Source organism: Chrysemys picta, chromosome 9 (assembly GCF_011386835.1).
Source record: "Chrysemys picta bellii isolate R12L10 chromosome 9, ASM1138683v2, whole genome shotgun sequence".
Classification (NCBI taxonomy): domain Eukaryota; kingdom Metazoa; phylum Chordata; order Testudines; family Emydidae; genus Chrysemys; species Chrysemys picta.
In genome coordinates, this window is record NC_088799.1 from 36,133,285 (window position 1) to 36,156,609 (window position 23,325).

Consider the following 23,325-nt stretch of genomic DNA (forward strand, 5'->3'; position numbering starts at 1 on the left):
AAGGCAGTTCTTTCACATTGTGTCATGTGAAATGAAGCACACACGAAGGGCCAGACTCATTCTCAGTGAAGTCAGCAGAAAGACTCTCATATTTCAATGGTGTTAATCAGGCCCTGATCCTGTAATGGGATCCATACACACAAACACTTAAGTTTGAGCAGGGTCCCAGTGGAACTCCACATGGACATAAGGGATCATGTTGTGGGATCAGTGTCTAAGATGCAAACACTGATTTCCCATAAAAATATAGGGCATAAATTTACAAATGTGGGCACCTAAAATTAGGCACCTAAATTTACATTTATGCTCATGTATAAGTGGCCTGATCTTCAAAGATGCTAAGCACCTGCATAGCCCATTGTCCTCAAGTAAGGGTGTATTTTTTGCTAACATAGCAGACATCTCTGTGCTAAGGCCAGAATTTTCTGAAATAATTTAGATTTGTTTTATAACAAGAGATGATTTCCTGCATTCATCCGTTACATAACTGTTCTGCAGGATGTTTATTTCTGGGTTTGATCAGAAGAGATCTCTTTTATGCATCCCAAGGAGTCATCATTCTGCCTATCCTAATCTTAATTTAAAAAAAATTCTCTGGCTGTCACTTACACTAGAGACGCTTCCAATCCTGCCACAGTCTCTCCTTTGCACATGAAAATAGAAGTTGCTTATGCATTATTGCTGCCAAGAAGCACATCTTGAATTAAACAATAAGACATGACGGGATGTATATCCTATGCAAAAAAATTGAACATGCACATTTTAAAATGAATTGCATCTATTATTGTTATAATGACGTAACCTCACTGGTTTCCTAATGAATATAAATTATCTGTAATATAACTGGAAATGACCTAATACTGTAGAGGAAGAAATCATTCGATATGTTTCTTTCTTAAAAATATTTGACATGAGACTGCCGTCAGGAGGCATTCAGTGTTGAAACTAAGAGCAGTGCATTTAAAAAGAAATGTTTGTACTCCATACATGATAAACCTCTGGAACTCAGTGTTACTAGATAGCACTGAGGGCAATATCTTAGTAGAATTCAGAAACAGGATTAGACATTTCTACAGAACACCCGCAGTTACAAAGATTTTTTTTTTAATTAGATGGGGGTATAAACCCTCACATTTCAGGGCATATACCAACCACTAACTGCTGGGGACTAGGAAGAAACATCCCATATTGGCAGGTTATTCTATAATAGTCCACTACAGGTTTCTTGCAGCCTCCTGTGAAGCAGCGGCACTGGCCAAAGTCAGATACTGGACTAGATGGATGATTAGTCTGATATGATTTGACAATTCCTATGTTCTGAATATGCATATATGCCATAAAACACTGAAGTGTTTATGTGTAAAGGGTCACAGTCTGAAGATTTTTTCATATGCACGTATTTTCTACACAGCTTACTGGGTGCACTGTCTCCTTTATATTCTATCCAAAAATATACTTTCTTCTATAGGGGTAGGCAGGGGCGTATACACTGTCATGTAGGAAGGAGTGATAGAACTGTGTATTATGAACACAGATTTGTTTGCACAAGCAAACTTTTATTTTCAACTGCATATGCATCTCCGCATCCCTGGGTGATCTTTCAGCAGGACTCTAATGGAGCACAGACCGCCAGTTTAAAGCTGCCCTCACTTGGAGAGTCCCTGGGATAGCTGGCAGTGCAATGCTACTGCCTGCCATTCCCTTGGGGTGAATCTTCCTTGGATGAAGCAGGCATAGGTTGGGGCAGTTTGCCTCCCACGCCATGATAGCAGGGGTGAATTGGGGCCTATATCTCTTAGGCCTCCCAAGGGGCCTTTTTTTTTTTTTTGGTCAATGTTTCTCCCATTGCGCTTGAGGTTAACAGTTTGAAATCCTACTTCGAAATCCTAACCACAAACTCTGATTAAATACAGTATACTCATTCCTTTCCCGATCATCTGCAGAGTATTCGGCCTGAATGCTAAATGTGTTGGTTGAGTGTCTAAGGGCGATTATAAAACAATGACCCTCCGCCCAACAACCAGTTCTATAAACTATTTAAAATGCAATGCAGTGCTTCTCTCTCGCAGCAGGTGGCAATGCAAAATGCTACATAGTAGCAATAAGAGAGCAACATTCCAGAAAATGCACTTTAAAGCTCCTGGAGTTAAATTATATGTGCCTCCCATTTTGTAAACCTCCTGTGGCTCTGCACTGAAATCGCAAGGACTTGTTTTGAATGCTGGTGTGCATAAAAGATCATTGACAGTTCCTTCCAAATGGAGCTCTCTGATAGAAACAGTATCATGCAGATAGGGTGCAAATGTCCCTGCAAAATTATCTGATAGATGAGAGAATGATCCAGTGCTGTGAAAATTGTTACTCAGGTGGAATTAGTGACCTAAGGTCATTTAAACTTTCTGTGCCCACCAAAAGGGTCCATGATCTTTTCTGGAGAGGCCTGAGCTCTGATTCCAACCTTACTAGCACCAGTGTAGATCAGGAGTAACCCACCGAAATAATCAGTGGTGTTACACTGTGTAAACTTGTTATAAACAAGATTGGAATCAGGCCCCAGAACCTACTTAATCTGCGTCCCAGATTCCCAGCACTGTTCTAACGGGGCATACAATAAATCACATTGACTTGAGAAACGTACCTGTACCTATCCAGATACATCTAAACCATAATTTTTGTTTTTCATTGCAGTGTAATTCTAGTTTGTTTGCAACAGTTGCAATCCACAAGAACAGTACGCAGCACTGGGAATGAAATGCCACAATGAGGAAAAGTCAATTATTTATTGGTGCAAGAGCTATGGATCCCATCCAGGGAAAAATGTACATGGCTGGCCAGGGTGTGCAACTCAAAGGAATTGTAGTAAATAATATATTTGAAAAAAACACAAAGATACTCTTTGGGGGGAAGAAAGAGGCTTAATTCAGCCAATAAAATATTTGTATAATACTAACAATTGCACTTGCCATCTGATGCTTTGATGGTCTTTGTAGTAAAAGACAAGACACAGCCACAGATAGCTACTCTAAGGCCTGATCTGACACCCATTGAAGTCTTGAGAGCTATGCTGATTTAGGACTGGGGCCAGTGAGTGTTTTGCATGATTTAACTGTGAGATGAATGAAGTCCCTACACAGCAGCCTCTGCATAAGGGCTGGATAGAAGTGAAATATTTTGTTTATGCTTTATTCATATTGAGGGATGGACAGAGACTGGGTCCCTCTGTTTAATTTTCCCTTTTCTTTGTTCTGATCAATATTATTGTCTAGCATGACTAGTTTGGTATGTACCTTGGGTTTGAGTCTGTGCTGTCCTGGCATTCTGATCTGGTAGCATTTTGCACTGGTGAAAATTATACCATAATGTGCAGGACAAAGTCCCTTGAGTTTATCTAAAACATTCACAGGTTCTAGCCCTATACAGGTAAACCTTTCTCTTACCTACTCCTAAGGTCTAATCCTGCCAACTCTTACTCACCAGAGTACTGGATAGGTAAATTTTAAATTTTAAAAAATAGCCACAAACTTTGCAAAGTATTTACACTGACGAGGGGTATGCAGGATTGGATCTATAAAGAAGACATTTTTTTCCCCACCAGAAGAAATATTCTGCAGAATGTAGTGCAGAGTAACTACAGAAATCTATAATGGAAAAAGTGGGTAAAAGATTGCTGCAAACCTTTTGTCATCTTGGCAAAGTTTGTTACAGTTCTACACTGAGTTCTTGTTGTCAGAGCAACAAGCAAGACTTCTCTTCTCTGGGAAGCAAGACTTCTCTTATCACACGTTGAAGTAGTGGTTTAAGTGAGAAGAGATATCATACTTCTATTGTTATGACAGTATGTAGACACCAATGTCTGCTACCATTCACTCAAAAACATCTCTTCGGTAGAAATGGCTTATTGTTTTATCAGTTTTGATATGAGACACCATCCACAGTCTTTACTCTCGTAGAAGATTGTTACTGAGATTACTGAACTATCGATGTCAATTGTTATGAAAGTGGATATTTTTGGCAAACAGGCCACGAAACTTCTTTTTTAGTGATCTGTCAAATTTTTAAAAAGTAACACTGCATTGATTATTCATAGTGTTATACATGTGCCAGCTATATTCAGCTTAGATAGACATTTTACAAAATATAGGCTGTTTTTTTTATTTCAATGGATTACTAGTGAAAGTCACTATTTTTATATATATATATATATATATATAATAGTTAATGTAATTAATATTGACTTCTGAAATCTTTAATGAGTTTTGGACTAATTTACATGTATGCAGAAAACAAGAGGTCCACTGTTTTAATCTGTTGTGTATATCAATATGACAGTTTTGTTTACGCTGCAGCATGTTGTACTCATTATCTTATGTGACATTTGAATTTATTACGGTCCCTCTATGAAGTGAAATCTGGGGGATTATTAGCCAGAGTGACCCTCAAAATTATGTGTAATTTACAATTTTTGTTCAAATATTTGAATGGTACAATTTTATTCTTGATCATTAGCTACTAAGGACCTAATCCTGCATAAATAGAGAAAACAGCTATACAGAATACAAAGCCTGAACCTGCAAGGTGATAATGGACAGATTTTTAAAGATTTTTGGGTACCTAAAGATGTAGATAAATGCCTAATGGGATTTCCCAAAGCATCTAGGTACCTAATTCCCATTTATTTCAATAACAGTTCAGCACAATAGATGAAACGCTGATTTCAGTGGAAGTTAGGCACCTATATGCATCTTTTGGCAACTAAATACCTTTAAAAAGCTGACGCTAAGTGCCCTCAACTTCCAATTTCTTTAGCTCAACTCCTTGCAGGATTGGGCCCTATATTAGTAATGGTATCATGAGATTTCTTTCTTTGCTCTGCTTGTGAAACAAACTCCCACATACCTGAGCTGTTGTTTCCTGCCAACATTGTTGGACTAACAGAGGATCTTCCCAGTCTGCTGGACACAACTGGTGGTCCTGGTGTTCCATCCCATTCCTGAGCTTTTATTGACTCCCTGGAGGAAGTTGTCCCATGGTGACCTCCTCTCTCTTTGTTTTCCAACTTTGGTAGTGGTTCAGTACTGTGGCTCCTGATCTTCAACTCGTCTAATGGTTCTACAAAATATACAAAGTCCACATTCCATTATCTAGTGCAGTTTAATTAAATTCATACCATGGTATTCTCTCCCAGACAGTATTCCATTTTCACTAATCATTCAGTACTGTAAATATACATAAACAACAGAGTAACATAAAGCAGGATTTTAGACTTAACAGACTAGTATAAAAAGTGATCATCCTTAATTATCCCTCTGGTTGAGTGATGACCACCACAATAAGAGAGATGGGTAAAAATGGCAGTTTTTAATTCACTTGTTTTTGTTGAACTACAATATTTTATGAAAATACGTATTGTGCAAAAATATGCCCCAATCAAAGCTCTTTAAATTATATTTTAAAAATTAACATTTAGGAAATGACCTGAATTCTTTATGACTGTCTCATCCCTGCTAACTGGTCCTTCTAGAACGTTCTCTTTCTATGCAAGTTATTTCCTAAGGTTTATATTGTTCAGTAGATGGGCTTGTAATTCCCAAGAGCATTAATGGGAAGCTACACACAATCTACCGTGCCTGACTAATTTAAGTATTTCTAGTATGCCCAGTAGTATAATCTATGGGCTACATTCTGCTTATTCAACTCACTTGAATAATCCCTCTGACGTCAAATGAGTGGCTGCTCTATTTGCAACCACAAGAGTTGGTGCGGAGTGGAGAAGGCAGACAAATGGGAGAGCAGGTTTCCCTGGTGATGCCAGGGTTTTAGCAGCGTTTTCCATCCCTGGTGACTATCTATTCTGTCCAGAACCCCTTCTTGCTCCTCCCCCATCTCTTCTATGACAGGTCCATCAACAGGGCATCGTATTTCAAAACTAACTCACCTCCAATGGAATAATCAGATCATTTCCATTTCTATTTTCTATGGTCTATGAATGAATTGTATCAAAAACATGCACAGGGGAAGCATTTAAAAGAGATTTAAAATCACAACAGTTAATTACTATTCTGTTCACTTATTCAAAACCTGCTGATCTATTTTTTTCTTATTTGATAAAAATTCCCTCTGGAATTTTATGCTTCAGATTTATGCCCAAAGGTATTCTTATGTCATATTCCTGATTTATAAACATTCGGGATTATAATAGAAATGCTGGCCTTCTGAACTTCAGCATCACTGTGTGGAGCACTATAAGGTAAATACGGGTTTAACTAGCTATATAATTTGGAGGAGAAGAGAGAGAGAGATTTACACGATGCCTACACACAATGGTACACAAAACTGTTTATTGTACCTTGAACAAAGATACCCAGTTAGATTTTGTGTCCCTTAATATTTTAGTTTGTTGATGAACTTGTTTATGAGAAAAATAACATTTTCTTTGTAAAATCCCTCAAGAAAACATTAATGAGAAGACAAATTTATCATTTCTAATGAGCAGGTATGCTGTACCTTATGGAATCATTAAGATATTGTATGAATTATTGTCAGTTTACAAGATTGCTACTGAAAAGAGAAGGGAGTATAAGGATTTTAACAATCAACAGAGGGTCCTGTGGCACCTTTAAGACTAACAGAAGATTTTAACAATGTTTCTGACAGACACATTTTTTCATCCCCAAGCTTTAAGATTTTCTTATGTCACAGTAAAAAAAAAGTAATAGAATATCACAAAACAATTCCAGGCTGACGATTCACATAAAGAATATTTAGAGTAATCTCAAAAGCACCATAATCTCAAAATCTAACAACTATTTACTGCCCTTCCTTGAACTTTTAGACTGCCTACTTTAATAGAGAAATATCATAAGGGGGAAGGCCCCTGCTTTGTAACCCAAAAGGCTACATAGGGAGAGCACTGAAGAATAGTTTGCATCCATATTACATGACACAGGCTTTTCAGGGACTTTCAGCATGGAATGTCTGCCACCAAGACTCGTTTATGCATTCTTAGAGAGGCAGGGTAATTCAAGGAGCTATGTGGAGAAATATAATGACACAGGGCTTTATTAATTTAACATTGACACATAATTATAGCAGAAATATATCTCTAAACTGATAACATGTGCTTCCTGTAAATGCCATGTTACTGAGAAAGTGGAAGAGGAGAACAAATATCAGAAATTTGATGGAAATATAAACCAAAGACACTGAATAAGGGTCCAGTCCTGGGAGGAGCTAACCACCTTCTTCAAAATTCTGAGTGCCTATTTTCCAATAAAACCAATAGAAATTGAGAGGGGCACATGTAATCTCATAGATTCAGGTCCTAATAGGAAATGTGCACATTGAAGTTATGGAAAGAACGTATATAACTTTACCAAAACTCCATCATCTTATTGCAGCATTCAAAAGAACTAATTCACCATATCTTTCAGTTGCTACTGTAAATGCTTTGATTATTTTAGTGAGAGCCTTTTATATTTGTGACTTCTTATTGCTGATTGAATACAACCACTTGAAATTTCACACACTGACAAAGTCATCCCTTAGTTACAGAAGAAGCACTCCAGTTGCATGTGGAACATAGGGGATCAAAAACACTTCAGTTCACTTTACAGAGAAGCATTTGTACTTATTACTTGATGCAAATGATTCTTCTGAATGTCACCTCTTATTTCTATTATCAGCTGAATCAAATGGCAGCAATTTTCTGCAAACAAACTGAGCTGTGGAAATACTCAAAGGCAATTTAAAACAGATTGATTAAGCAATAAGACCCAACAGGCAATCAATTTTGCATGATGTTATAAGGTAATCTGACAAAGGAGTGAAAAGAGGTGCAATGCAATGCTCTGATCCTACAAACTTTCTACTGTGCATAATACTAATTACCATGAACAACCTTAGTGAAATCACTTGCTTCAGTGGCACCACCTCTGGTCATAAACATTATCGATAGCAGTATTTTCTGAGTCAGGCTCTTCCTGTTAATTTGGAGAGACAGCATAAACTGTCATTCACTTCAGTAGAAGCTATAGTAGTTTACACCAGCTAAAATCTGCCCTGGAATGTCTCAGGGGTGAGCAGCCCTAAAGTTGATCTGCATTAGTTAGTCTTTGTTGGTCAGCACTAAGGAAAAGTGTTTTACATACAGTATTTGGAATACTACAAGTAGAAAAATAGAACCGTATCAGTATAGCTGCTGTGGAATTGGTGGAGCAATGTCAATTTACCCCCGTTGAAGATCTGGTCTCAGTTTATTTCTTAAGATTTTGTAGAAAATCAGTTTTCACTTGTCAGCCTAGATTTCATATATTTCCACTCCCCTATCCTTTCCTGGGGAGCTTCAGCTCGGAGGTTATCTAAAAACTAATAAATCCTAAAAATGAAAAGCAGAGTGGATCAGACTATAATCTCATGCAGCCCATTATAGGGCCCAAAACATTATTATTGGATGATACTTATCAGTAACACTGACGCACTGTCAGAAAAACCATATGCTGATATTTTCCATGGCCTTCTGGAATATTTGATTTTACCTGATTTTGTAATATGTCAAGAACAATAAAGTATATGGCAAAATTAATTTTCAGTCACCTCATCACGAAGATGGTCCTACTTTACTTAAATGACAAGAGGGGATAATTTCAGCTTCAAAATTTTACTAATATATTATTAATATATATATTTACTTCACATTTAAGACCAAAGGCATTCTTATGTCATATTCTGATTTATAAACATACAGGATTATAATGGATATATATATTATTCCCTCAAATCCCATGTTTTTGTAAATTCACCATAATACTTCCTGTTGCATCTGAAGAATAACTTATTTTCGTTGGCCCAATGAAGACTTGAGAGGGGCAGAATGCTCCCCTCCCAGGCCATAGAACATAACTGGAACCATTCTGTGGTCACTATGACAAGCTCTACAGTATCTGGGCTGTCTCATGCCATCTACCATTCTACACTACTCTAAGCTACTCTAAGCTACTGCAAATGGAACTCCATGGACCACAGCCCAGTGGCCCTTTCACTAGTTAAAAACTTGCTCATTGTTTTATATAAATGCCTCAGGCACTGATCCTGCAATGTATACTGTGTGAGCAGAAAGCGGCACGCATGTGGAGTCATGGTGCACCCATATTGAGATCACCTTATTATTTTATCTAAGGCGAAACACATGTTTTTATGGGTGTTTGATAATTGTAGTTGGGACAAGCCAAGACTTAAAGAAATAGTTGTGCAATCCTGCACAAAAGCTGTGGAAGGACGTCAGTGCTCAGTGTACCCATATTGATAGTAGGTAACATACTAGAGGGCTCATCACCTATTGTTTAAAAGACACAATAATGCAAATTGGATTTAAGATATACTATGCTCTTATTATCTTATTCAGATGGCTGGAGTTAGCAAGAGCAATAAAAGCTCTGTGTTAATGAGTTCTTTGAATCACATATGTCTGAAGCTTAATCTTTTCACAGTCAAACGCTGAATTTTGAAAACTGATCATCATTATGGAAAATGTCTTTATTGGTCTATAATTTTTAACCCAAAATAGCACATAAAATGTAAATTTCAAGAAATCATTTGTTGCTTTAAATATTTATGGAGACCCCTTCAGTAAGAGTCCCATAAAGGAGTTCAAATGCTTGAAGCACTTGTATTTCAATATTAAGAGATGTGCACTTTCCACATTTATTTCACCTAAATCCCAGGCCTTTTCATTTGATGAGAAAGATGGCAGCTAAAATCTCTTAGGCAGTACACACTTTCTAAATAATTGACATATATGGTTTGAACATTATAAAAGATCTCTTAATGGGTGCATGGTTTTGATGTGATTTGTGGTTCTGAAGCTTTAAACAACCTGAGAAACCCAGCTAATCAGCCATAGTTTAGACCAAACTAATTTGACAATCGGAGCTAGGGAAAACGTTTTACCTAAAAAACTATCATTGCAACAAATATACTCTATGTGGCCAGCCTGCCACAAGCTACTTAAGCACATATTAATTCTAGGTCATGATAGCTTATTATTGTAATGTTAACTGACAAACAGCAGAATCATTTTTAAGGAGGCAAACAAGCAATAGTGTGAAGGAACTGCAAATGAGGGCTTCTCTGCTAACCTTCTCTCTGTAATCTGTAATGTATAAAGTAATAATCCATGTTTTATTCATTCTTTTTTCTGTCTTTTATAAATCTAAAATTAAAAAAAATCATTTAAAGCATAGAATTCTGTTATTCTGGGGAATAAATTTTTCTACTCACGGTACCTAAAGAAACATATGTGCATAAGTCTTTGCAAGATTGGGATGTTGATGTGGAAACCTGGTAAATCACTTGGAGATGAATTTTAAAAGCACTTAACATTGGCTTTACTTTCCTCCCATTGAAGTCAAGGGGAGCTTTACTACTGACTCCAGAGAAAGTAAAGTTAGGCCAATGTCAAGCCCTTTTGAAAATCCTACCTCTAACCTTTGTGCTTCAATTTATTTATCTGTAAATTGGGGATAAAATTTTACTCAGCTTTATAAAGTACTTTAAAATCTTGGAATGAATGCTTCTTCATAATGTCAAAGTATTATACATATTTCTTGATGAGCACTTATTTGTCTGATCTGTGCAGACCATCGTGTACAAATATGTATTCAAAAACACCGCAAAGAAAATAAACAGGGTATAAATACTGCAAAAGGAAAGATTCAATGCTTTAAAAAATTATATTTATAACAAACAATTATGAATATATTACACTGCCAATGAAAGCCTTTTTTTCTGATCTTTATTAAGCTTGTGGCTTGTCTAGTCTGTCTTTATCTGGTTGCTAATTAAGCAGAAGTTTGCTTTTCATATCAATTTTTAATACTCATTTCTTACAGTTAAGTGAGAATTGGAGCAGCTCAATTCAAAGCAGTTCTGACCTAGTTCCATGCAAAATCAATAGAGTGCCTGAAAAAGAGTCTCAGAAACGAGGAGACAAGACTGAAATGCATCTAAATATTAATTCAACACATGCGTCCATGGAATGGAGCGTAGCAGAGCTAATAGGGAGGCACCCAGCACCATCACCCCAGCAGCCTTTAGGTGTACGTGTGGTGCTTTTTTAAGCCAATAAATATAACTGACGGTGGTATCACCTGTGACCCATGGACACCCCTGACTCTGCCACTGTTCAAATTCTGGCTCCGCTTCTGGAATGTGAGTTTTTCCTCACATCTAAATACAGTGGATATGTACTCTGCCTGCTAGCAGATGGAATAGGGAAGGGGCAGAGAGACCTTGGAAGCTTAGACTTGGAGGCTACCTGTTGTTTGGCTGATTTTCTGTAGCTAGGTCTCAAGGCCACAAGTGGGGAATTCTGGGGGGGATGTAGGAGAGTAAAGGAGGGCACTGGGGTGGGGTGAGTCATTTAGAGCTCCAGGCAGGGGCGAATTTATACATATCAAAATTAGAAGGTAATTCAAAAATAGAAATTAGGGAAGAATTAAAGCTGAAACATAAAAATAGAAAACAGAGAAGGACAATAATAGAAATAGTCAGAAAATAGACAGGTAACATTTTTCAAAAGTCGAAAAATAGATACACTTCTACCCCGATATAACGCGACCCGATGTAACACAAATTCTGATATAACGCGGTAAAGCAGTGCTCTGCGGGGGGGGGGGGGGGGGGGGGCTGCGCACTCCGGCGGATCAAAGCAAGCTCGATATAATGCGGTTTCACCTATAATGTGGTAAGATTTTTCTGGCTCCCGAGGACAGCGTTATATTGGGGTAGCTGTACATTTAAAAAAATAGGTAATGGCTTTCAAAATAGAAAAATAGGGCCAGATTCTGACAGCTTGGCTCCTATTGGGTAAGCACCTTATTTCATAACTGCAATAGCTTCAAAGTAGTGCCAATTACTTTAGTGGGACTATTTGTGGAGTAAGATACACTTCGGTGGAAATAAGTATATCAAATCTGGCCCACAGAAATTTAAAAAGACATGGGTTACAATAAATAATAGCAAAGACAAGGTTTAAAATTTAACATAAACTAAAACTAGCAAATGTAAAGACCTAACAAGTAAGACATGCAGCTAACCTCATTAAACATTTTTCTTGTTTATTGTCTGTATATTTTTATCATCATTTCTCTGGCTTATCTTTTTTGGACCCCATCCTGCATGTGTTAAACTTTGCTAGCATGAGTAGTCCTACTGAAATCAAGTTGAGCACATGTGTCTTTTCAGGACTGGGGTGTTAGCATGTAAACACTTTGGGGTAGGTACAGTGTCTTCTTTTGTCTATTGATGATCTGGTCGTCTCTTCTGGCCTTAAACTGTATGACTCTTATAGTAAACTAGCATAAGAAAGTAGAGATTGGTCTCTTGACACTGTAACAATATAAATAATAAGAGTTGTGAACTCAACAATGGGTGGTGCTGTTGGGGCTAAATATAATGCATATTCTACTGTGAGAAAGAACTGCTGGAAATTACTGTGAATATATTGTGGTTTATACTGTTCTGAAAATGAATGATTGGTTGTGAGATGTTATAGATACATATAATATTTTGGGGCTCAGAGAATGTTTTGCCACTTAGGAATATCAAACCACATACTTCAGGACTTAAGTGAGCCTCTAACTATTTGAGACCTAATGTGGAGGGCAGATGATTCTTCCACTGGCTACTGCAAGGTTTCCTTCCTCTGAAGCATCTCGTAATGGCCCCAGTCATAGAGAGGATACTGGACCACAGGTACAATCCAGTCTGGTAATAACTGTGTTCCTACATCCTCAGAGTGGAGGATTTCTTCCATCAACTTGCTGTTTGAATGAACAATTGGTATTAACATTCACTTTGAATAAAAGGGTCACTTTAAAAAAAAGGTGAGTGCACAGGCTTCATGAGTACAAGTTTATAGCCTCACTTGCAAATGTAGTCTCTTTCAATGGAAAGTAATGGAGCTGTTGAACATTTTTAGTTGAATAGTTTTTCAACAAAATAGAACTGTTTGAACTATACCAACATTTTACATGAATATTTTACTGTTGAAATTTTCCTTTTTTTTGTCAAAACAACATTTTTATTTTCATTTAGTTATTAATTAAACATTTTGTTTATGATGAAATTGAAACAAACTCATGTTTCTGTATATTTTTTCCCTTTTTTCTCTTTCTTTTCCCTCCTCTTCCCCCACTTTACCCGTGGAAAGAGAAGAGGTGAATAAATATCAAATATATGAAAAAAAGACATTTTAAATTTTGATTTCAATCAAATAAAATCTGAACACTTTTTTAAAAAATTTAATTTAGATGATCAATGAAAAAGTCTATGAAAATTTTCAACCAAAACTAACATTGTTTGATTTTATTCAAATTTTTTCCCGGAAAATAATTGCCATTTTTCTAACAGCTCTGAGTATAACATGTTTATTAATGCTAATTTTTGTTTGATGGTTTAATTTTTCAACCAATGAGAGTGCCTCCTTTTCATTACTAACAGAAATGTTCTGTTTGTATTTTGTTCCTTATACCACAGTTCAGTGGTTGAAGCACATGACTAAGGAGTAAGGAAATCTGGGACTTATTCTTGACTCTGCCACCAATTTGCGTCCTGATCCTTCCAGGCCTAACATATGTGCTTAATTTTAGGCAATGTGTAAATGTTTGTGGGGTCATGTCCAAGTCAATTGCAGACCAAAGAATAACACCCATATTTAATGACTCCCGGTCACAAACTAACGCCTACACCATGCTGCCTTTCTTATGTCCCTTTATCTTGGGTTAATACATTTCAGTGCTACAGTAGATTCACATTTCCAAAACAAGTTTTTTTTTTTTAAATTATGGATGTAAATCACACATCAGAATAAGGTTTACCCATGTCCGTCTCGTTCAAACAATGAGGCTTTTTTTTTCTTTTAGCTGAGGTTAGATGATCAATAACTCTCCTATTCCCACTTAATGCATGATTAGATGTTAATTGCATATTAATTTTTGTACCAAATAATTATTATGGATGGATGAATCCACTCATTACTAAAAGAAACTTGGCCCTTTGTACAAAATTAAAGCCCAGTTGAACTTGACCCTTTCTTGTTTATTATAGTAATAATAATTATTATTTCTGTGTGTTCCTGTATTTCTTTTTCCAGCCTCAGCTGAACCCAGGAAGTTCTGAAAATCCCACAAGTTTTCCAGCTCAATATCCAGATCAAGGTGAGCTGGATAAACCAAATAAAATATCTCTGAACATTTGAGGTTTGCCCATCCATGATTGGCCCATGTCATTGGTTGTGTTGAGATAAGATGTTCCTGGCAGGTTTTTTTATGGAGAGATTGTGGGTAGGTAAGGGAACACAATGGGCCAAAAGTTATGTGGAATGTTCCAGCTAGTCACCTTTACTAATTCTCCCTACCCCCCATATTAGTATCTATAGTCCGAGTATACAAGTATGCTGAGTCAGAGAGGCTTTTTGTATGGAACAAATGTTTCACACAAGAAGGAAAGCCCTTTTACTCCATTGCCAAAATTTAGGCCTAATCCAAAACCCACTGAAGTGGGAGTCTTTCCACTGACTTCACTGGCCTTTGGCGCAATCCTTTAATGACGGCGCTTAACGACTGAGCTCACCCTGCTGGGACTCAAACCAGAAGTTCTAGAAAGTTGAGATACTTCAAAGCTGATGTATAAGCAACTTAGTCAACCCAAGAAATTGTTATTCTTTATTATGTAAATCAATATGGAAAAGACATTTTAAGAAACATTAAGAAGGGCAATAGTAGCTACAAGTGTTGCAAGGATTTCAGAACTTAAGGAAGGAATTTATTTCTTTTCTTTGTTCTTTTCACTGCCATACTCAGCCCCCGCCATCTTCTCTCTTATGATAACACAGATTCTACAGTTACCTTGTTTTACTGTAAGAAATCCAAATAATGCATTTAATTAACCTCTGTCTCTTGTCAAGAAGCAGTGACAGTGGCTCAGGAGATCCTGGGAGTAGCATTCAGATCATGAGCAAGGGTTGGAAAGGTCTTCTTTTAACGATAACCTTCTGCAGCTCTGATGTACACATTCTAATTTTGAAAATGGAAAGCAGACTTTTGCTAGCAAAATTAATTTTTGCTTATGGTAAAATTGGGGAAATTGTTTCAGCTCGGTTGCCTTTGGAAATACAAAAATGATCATTCTACTTTCTATAATGTACAATTGCTGCATTTTTTGACCTCTCTTCACTACAATTTGTTTTAAACAAGCTAATTTTGAGTGTATTCTGAATACACACACAAACACACACAAAAGTATATACTAGTCCCTACAATGGATTGTATCAGATCTGTGAAAATCTGTGTTATAAACATGCTGGTCCTAAAGAACATTTTCTATTATATAGAAAATACGGAGGGTCTGTACTTTGAATGTTTGGGGTCTTGAAACCACAGAAGCACTTGAGTTCTATCCCAGCTTACAAGTATGAAACTCAAAGTACCCACAGTTTTGTGAACAGGCACAGTTGTGAAGTCCTAAAAGGAACACATTACTCTCAGAGGGGAAGATTCCCTGATTAGCTGATGGCTGCCAGACGAACTGCCCGTACTGTCACGTACCCAAAGGAAGGTACAAAGGAAGGTCAGACTCTGAAAGAGACAGGCTGCATCTACACTATGAGCTAGGGGCATGATTCTCCTGCTCTAGTACCCATACTCACGCTGAGAACTGGCATGAGTATAAATAGTAGCATAGCTGTGGTAGCACAGGGAGTGACAGAAGAGGCACCGCTGAGTTGTGCCAAATACAAACCCTCCTCAAAATGGTGGGTATGGACTGAGCATGGCTCATCCATGCCTCTGCCATCACAACCCTGCTATCATGGCTACACTACTACTTATACTTGTACTAGCTTGATGAGAGCTAGCGTGCACATGTGTATGTAAGCATGGTCTGAATGAGCTCTCCCTTGACATCTAATCATGCACTGGGGGAAAAGACTTCAGGAGCAGACCCTATTTGCATAGACACACCTACTCTGCCTAGGTGTTCAGCAGACAGACCTGCTTTGCCAAAGTGATCAATTTTGGCTAGTTTTGGTTAAAAATGCTAGTTATTACTTCATTATTATTTTCACTGACGAATATATGGGTACCATATATTTATATCTCCTCTCTAAAGGACTCACAGATAAATTTCAACAGATTGTATTTATGCAATTTGACTGAAAGTAATGCATGTTTGGATTTCTGGAAAACAGTACAAGGTTAAATGTTTTTACTTCTATTTTTATTATTTCTAGGAGCACACCAATCTGTTGTGCATTCTGCAGTTTAGATATTTAGAAAAAGCAGCAATAAACTCTCAATTTATAATGTATTGCCAGTTTTGCTAGATGACTGTACAATTTTGAATATGGGCTTTTGTAATTACAAATGTCAGATTTGTGTCTAATAGCCAGATGCACAGCTGGTGTAAATTGACACTGCTCCATTGATTTCAACTGAGATATGCTAGATTACAACTGAGGATTTGGCCCTAGAGGTCTAATTTTCACAGACGTAATTTTTTGTGGCTTAGAAAGTTCTGTGCAGATAAATGAGTGGCACTCAAAACTTGGAGCAAATAATTAAACTAGAGGTCTTCAAATGAAGCAAGTGTTGATTTGCTTATCAGTGGCATCTATTGAATACAGGGCAGAATAGGTGCCTGTAATTTAATTTATTTTTAAAAGATCTATTTCTTTAAACTTGTTTAACATGGCCAAGAAAACCCATATCCTACTTGTACATGTAATAAACAAAAAATAAAGCCTATTTCAACCTTGTGAAACCTCGGCCAAAAAATTGAAGACAGACTTTATTCAATTTCTTTTTTAACTATAGATTTTTAAGAGTTGGGTTTTTTATTCCTAAAAAGAAATGTTGATAGAGTTGCTAACCAGAAACTGTACTTAGAGGTCAAGCAGCTGAGGAACAAACAAATGGAATAAATAAATCCATACACATCAGTCAGAAGCAGCAGCTGTTTAAAAAAAAATCTGAGTAATTATTTATGAAATTACATCTTCTTCAATGATTCTATATACTGTAGCAGTCCCAAGAGAATCTGATTTTTTCATGAGCCTAAATTGCTGAATTGGAAGAGGAGACAATGTCATGGTCTCAATTAACAAAACTATTGTGTCATTTCAAAATATGTGTTTTCTATTTTAAGTCTCTGTGTAACAAAGATATTCTTTCATTTAAATAATAAACCAGTAATTTTTCTGCTCCTCTCAAGCTCCACTGAAGGCCTCCCTTCTTGGCCCATTCTCCTGCCTGTTCTCCCCCATATTTGTTTATAAATATATAAGCAACTGAAATACAAGCTTTCCTCTTTTTTTTCTTTCCCGTCCTGCCATTTTGTTATTTTTCCTTCCATTTAATTCCTTTCATGGAAGTGAATGGAGTTACATTAGTGCAAAACGGAGGTAATTCAGTGGTAGTACTAAGAAGTCTATCACCTCAGGTCCAGATTTTCAAAAGAGTCCAGCTTCCATCTGGGCCCCATCTAGGCCCTCAGCACCCAGCAACTCCCACTGTGACACTGGTGGCCAGATTTTGGGGAAAGTTCAGTACCCAACATACTGAAGCTGTTCTGAAAAGCTGGCCGTGTGATTCTGGTGCCTAACTGGTAGCTGGAGACATTTGAAAATCTGGGTCTGATGGCAGGTGCTGTGCTCTTTCTAAAGTGTGTCCTTTGCTTACCAACAGACAAGGCGGCAAAGGCATGTCTAAGGAATTGAATACAAGGGTGGGGAGAAAAGAGCAAATGAAAATAAACATAAGCATTAAGGAAAGTGGGGTAGGGAGAATTAAGTACTCATACTCAAAGTTTAGTAATTAACCTTGCCAGTTCTGATAACTTGCTAATGTTACCTAAAAATTGGCAGCATCCCTATAATATATAGTATATTGTTACCATCAGGAATTAGAGGGAAGTGCTGCAAAAAGCAGCAACATTATTTGGTTATCCTGGGTTACTCAGTTATCTAATGCAATTGGCAAGAATTTAAGCATGACCACTGTATCCAGTTATGTTGACTGAGTCACTCAGTTTGCCCAGAGCATATGCACTATCTGTCTTATCCACATCCTTAATGCAGACTGAATTAGAGAAATGAACAGCCTTCAGATTTTCTCATGCTGTTTTCTGTGTACCTCTGTCTTTTCTATCATGTAGATATGTAGCCAACCATGATGATAACGTAGAACCAAAGTGAGCTGCACACGCACACACACGACTCTAGTTAAAACTACAATACAGTTATATCTATAATGTTCTTTTCCAACTCATTCATTTCAGCCCATTTGATTTAGCTGGGTGAAATGCTATTGAAAGCCACAATGAGGGTCAGCAATTTCTATTTGCATATTATTTATTTCCATTTATTAATGGTCTTCTTTCCTACTGTAAATTTATAAGAGCTTCCTGTTTATATGCATGTTTTCAAGTTAATGGGAACTTTGTTGTAGTTTATAGTAGTGACTGCTAAAACGACTCGTGTGTTTGTGAATTTCTGCACATATTGTAAGATTCTTGTATGCAATGAACAATAGTTGTAATGCCACCCTCTCCACAAGGTCTTGCAGAGTCTGTGGCTTCTGCTCTATGGAATATTTCACTGTACAGTTGTGACAGGCAGGGAGGAAATGTGTGATGTACTATTTTCAGAAGGTTTAGTTAAGCTTCTGAAGATTTAGATAATTATTCAAATTTTCTGATCCTTCTTGGTGTCTACTGAATTGTGGATTATAATTTCATTGTAATCTTTCAAATAACGTATATGGAGGGGTGTGGGGGATGGCTAACCACCTTAAAAATGAACTTATTCAGATTCCAAGCTGCAGTTATCCACCCACGAAGATTTCAAATCTGCTATATGCCAAGGAATTAGTTCACAAAGTGATAGAGAGAAAGCTGAAATTTTCATCCGAGCACTTTCCAAGGAGCTAGCCTATGGATTTGGATCCCTGTCGGACACAAGAGCATATGGGAAAAGGAAGTTTACAGAAATTAATCAGACCAAGCTACATGTAAAATTCTCTTGTTAGATCTGTATGGCAGTCCGAGCTAAGTGTGGTAAACTCCTACCATAGTCATTAGAGTCCCCGTAGGTAGAAAGGGCAGGATATCAGAGTTTGTATGTCTGGTGGATCAAGGTGAGAATTTTGCCCTAATGAATGTGGGTTTGTACTCCATTCAAATCTGCACTTGTGCAGATCACTCACTTTCCCAAAACATGGTTAAGTTCCAATTCACAGGCCTTCTGAATTTGGAGTTTTAGCCTGAAAGGGGGGTTTTAGCAGCAGGGCCGGCTCCAGGGTTTGGGCCGCCCCAATCAGCCAAAAAAAAAAAAAAAAAAAAAAAAAAAGCCGCGATCGCGATCTGCAGCGGCAATTCGGCGGGAGATCCTTTGCTCCCAGCGGGAGTGAGGGACCGTCCTCCGAATTGCCACGGAATACCTGGACGTGCCGCCCCTCTCTGGAGCAGCCGCCCCAAGCACCTGCTTGCCAGGCTGGTGCCTGGAGCCGGCCCTGTTTAGCAGACTTTCTATTGCTATTGTACTTCTTCAGATGTATAATTGAGGTCCGTTTCAGGCACAGAGATTTGGGAACATAAATTATTTTTCACCTTAGGTTAACATAATTCCTACAGTTTTCTTATATGGGTAGATACCAACCTGATTCTGCAGCCCTTCCAGATACATGGATTGAATGGAGTGTTATGCATGCAGGATGACTGCAGAATTCAGTCCAAGCAAATAGCAGATACATACAGGCCAAAATATTTAAACCTAGGTGTCTACACTTAGACTCCCTGTTGAGGTATATAAATAAAAACTCTAAAATGATTTTAAAAGGTGCTGAACAACTGGAGCTCCAGTTGGTTTCAGTGGGGTTCAAAAATTCAGCAGGGTTCAAAAATTCCTCACCTGGGGTTACAAATGAGTGTGGACGCTCAAGCCCTAGGTTAACAAACCCAGGGTCTTCTAACTCTAGTTCTACTAGCTCTGGGCTTGGACATACCCTAAGAGACCTGGGAGGCTAATTAGAGTAGGAGCTCATCAGCACTGCAGTGACCACTTCAGCCAACTACAGAACCACTCAGCCAACTTTCTGTGAGCACCTTTATGCCTACCAAGGAGGTTCCTTCCTCCTCTAAAGCTAAAATAAAATCCAACAATTCATCAAGATCGCCTCTGCACATTCCCTCTGCAGAGGCAACACTACCATGATGCACAGCAGCCTCTCCTTTGGCTGAACTGCTGCAGTGGATCATGGAGATGCCGTTCAGCTGGGGAGTCCAGAGCATAGAGCAAAAAGGACCTGAGGCATCTAAACTACAGCCCTGCAGCACTTCAGGCAGATGCAGCTTAATGTTGAGCCTACTTGAAATGAAATGAAACGTTTCGACATTTCCAAATTTAAATTTCTGTTCATCCAATTTGGGATGAAAAGAAATGTCAAAATATCAGAATTTCCCACAGGACAGAAATTCCAATTTTTGACCATCTGTACCTATTTCTTATCTTACCCAGAAAAATAATTATTATTATGGATATAAAATGAAACTTGAGGTAAACCTATGGCAAAGGGATCTAAGTGGGTGCAAATACACATTCTTCCCTGAGCCAGCAAATTTCCTGTAATTGTCTTTCATGGGAGGTCTATTTGTGAAAAAACTGCATGGTCAAATTGTAACTAATGAGAATAATGCTGAGAGCAAGTAGTGCACAGCAAGATAGTGTGTAAATCTACACTGCTCTAGCATGCTGAACGCTAACTGCTTGTGTTGCCCCTACTACCAGATATGAAAAGCTCTGAGGTACACTTTGACCTACTGCTGGTGCATTATGGTCCTTTTCTTGCACAATAGCAGCATCCACATAGCTAGTTAATGTGTAGCACATGACAGCATTCTAGATTTACACCCCATCTTTCTGTGCGCTAACTCTCTATAGAGTTAGTACAGAGAGTTACTCCAGAGATACTCTGAACTACAAAAAAACACGGAAAAAGCCCACTGAATAGACTCTGCCTTTGGCTATGTGTGCACAATTCCCACAGAAGTCAGCTGGAGTGGCAACCATGTAACTGAGTCGACTTTGCTCCATAATTGCTACAGTACATTCCTACTACACTCAATTTGAATCCAAAATCCTATATCATGCAATTTTTAAAACTTACATTTAGCAATGAGTACTTCAAACAAGTCAGAGAGGGCCAAATTGCATAGGCTTCAATGAGAATCTTGCCTGAGATGTGCCCAGAATAAATATATATATTTTTTCAAACTACACATTCATTAGTTTCTGAGCTCTTATTTCATAAGATGGACACAACTTTCTCTTTTTTTCCTACTTCCATCAGGTTTCCAGAAATTTGTTCAGACTAAATTACATTAAACTGGCAAAAAGAAAAAAGGGTCCGTGCTGGTTTGCCATATATTGCATTTGCTCTTCTCTTGTTCAAATAAATGTAGAGTATTATATCCTGATTCAAAATAGTGTGACAGCCTCAGGCTTTCTGCATGATTTGTAGGAGTAAAATTTCTTAAATACATCTGAAGAGAAGTTCAGTCTACATTGTCTTCCACTGTGTGTTATTATACACCACAAAATGTGACAAGCTTGGTCAGATTATACGTTCAAACTCCACAATTTACTCTAAATTGTGTTATTGTGAATCTCTCTTTTTTTTTTTTTTTGGTAGAATTACACGAGAGATAATGCTCATCTCATACTTGGTTACAAGTCATCCTAAAGTGATTTCTATTGCTATAATATTTGAACACAAACCCGATTCTTGTTTATTGTGGTAATCCCAGGAGATTAAATCATACTGTAAATACCAGATGAAGTAAAGCAGGATTAGACTGACAGTCTGTTTACTTCCTCTACATAGCAGCACTCCAAAGTCTTTTGCTGTTAGCTTCACTACATAACATGGATGGTTTGTCCTTAAAGGAACCAAATTTGGCTTCTCTAATTCCTCTTCTCTCTCACTGCTAATGGCCAATAACAAACACTTTTTCTCCCCTTGGAAGGGCAAACAAAATGCTCCTAGGGAAGCCAATAAGAAAGCTGCTTTCTGTGGAAATCTTGAGGGCAAGATCTGCTTTAAATTCATATCTGAAATGCCCCTTGATAGTCTACAGTCAATTTCAGTCAAGTGGAATAGACAGAACTTCTTTTGGGGGTCATCCAGGGGTGCTGGAACAATTTGTATAGTGGGCGTGTTGAGAGCCATCGAACCAAACTGTAAACCCTGTACGTAATGGAAACCACTTCAAACTAGGGAGTGCTGCAGCACCTCTGTCCCCCCACCCTCCCCCACCCGCACCCCTAGTTCCAGCACCTATGGGGTCCTCGGTGAAATGGCAGCATAAAGAGATCCTGAAATTTCAGCATCTGGAACTGACACATTCACTGTGGGACTTTCTCAGGGTTCTAAGGTCAGCTCTCTTATGCACACTGACAAAGAAAGAACCTTAGAATTTATTCATTCTCTGGATGGTGCTGGATTTTTGTTTGCTTATTAACAAGCAATAATGTTTATTGCCAGTTTTACTCCTCCACTGTTTCTCTACCACTTCACTTTAATTATTCCTAAATGTTGTAACATACTTCACATTTGTCCCTTATTACAAGAACCTTCTCATTCTAGACCCAAATTTGCTTCCATCCCACACACAAATCTGGTGTTATTGTATTTTTATTACTGTAATTATTTGTGGCAAAACTACTGAATCATGGAACTAAGCTTCCATACAATGCATTTATGTCTGCAGCCTGACAAACTATCGTAGGTGGATCAAGCTAATTTTTGCACTGACTTATACTCTGTGTATCCCCACTGAGCCTAATTCCCTTCTCACTGCCACGGTTTTAAATCCATAGGCTTCAAAGGAGTTACTCCTGATATACACTAATATACATGAGAAGAGAATTGGTCCCAAGGGGAGGTGTAAAACTGCTGTAAGTGAAAGGAGAATCAAGTGCTGACTTCAAGGGGATACAGAGATTATATATCAGTTCAGAAAATGCCCAATCTCTCTATAAAACTTTGGTAGCCTGAAGACATCCTAACTACCATCACTTATCAGGATGAAAGCCAGCATAGAATTTGGCACTTTTTTTGTTACATCTCTGCCAAAAAGGTATAATATATTATTAGTACAAACATACAATAGAATGCTACAAAATCAATTATTCTCAAATAAAAGCATTTGAGCTATTCGGGCTTCAAGATATCAAAGTCATAAACTGAGAAATCATATCAAGCTCACTGACTTTGC

At 37.8% G+C, this 23,325-nt stretch overlaps 1 protein-coding gene across 3 annotated transcripts in view; it reads right to left on the bottom strand.

Annotated features, from left to right (window-relative positions):
• The window catches only part of NYAP2 (neuronal tyrosine-phosphorylated phosphoinositide-3-kinase adaptor 2), a 174,561-nt gene that overhangs the window by 42,794 nt on the left and 108,442 nt on the right, over nt 1-23,325 (bottom strand). For all 3 annotated transcript variants that reach the window (XM_024103220.3, XM_008165880.4, XM_024103221.3), the window contains one exon: nt 4,897-5,109. In XM_024103220.3, coding sequence (XP_023958988.1) covers nt 4,897-5,109 — 213 coding nt within the window. The remainder of the gene's footprint in view (nt 1-4,896; nt 5,110-23,325) is intronic.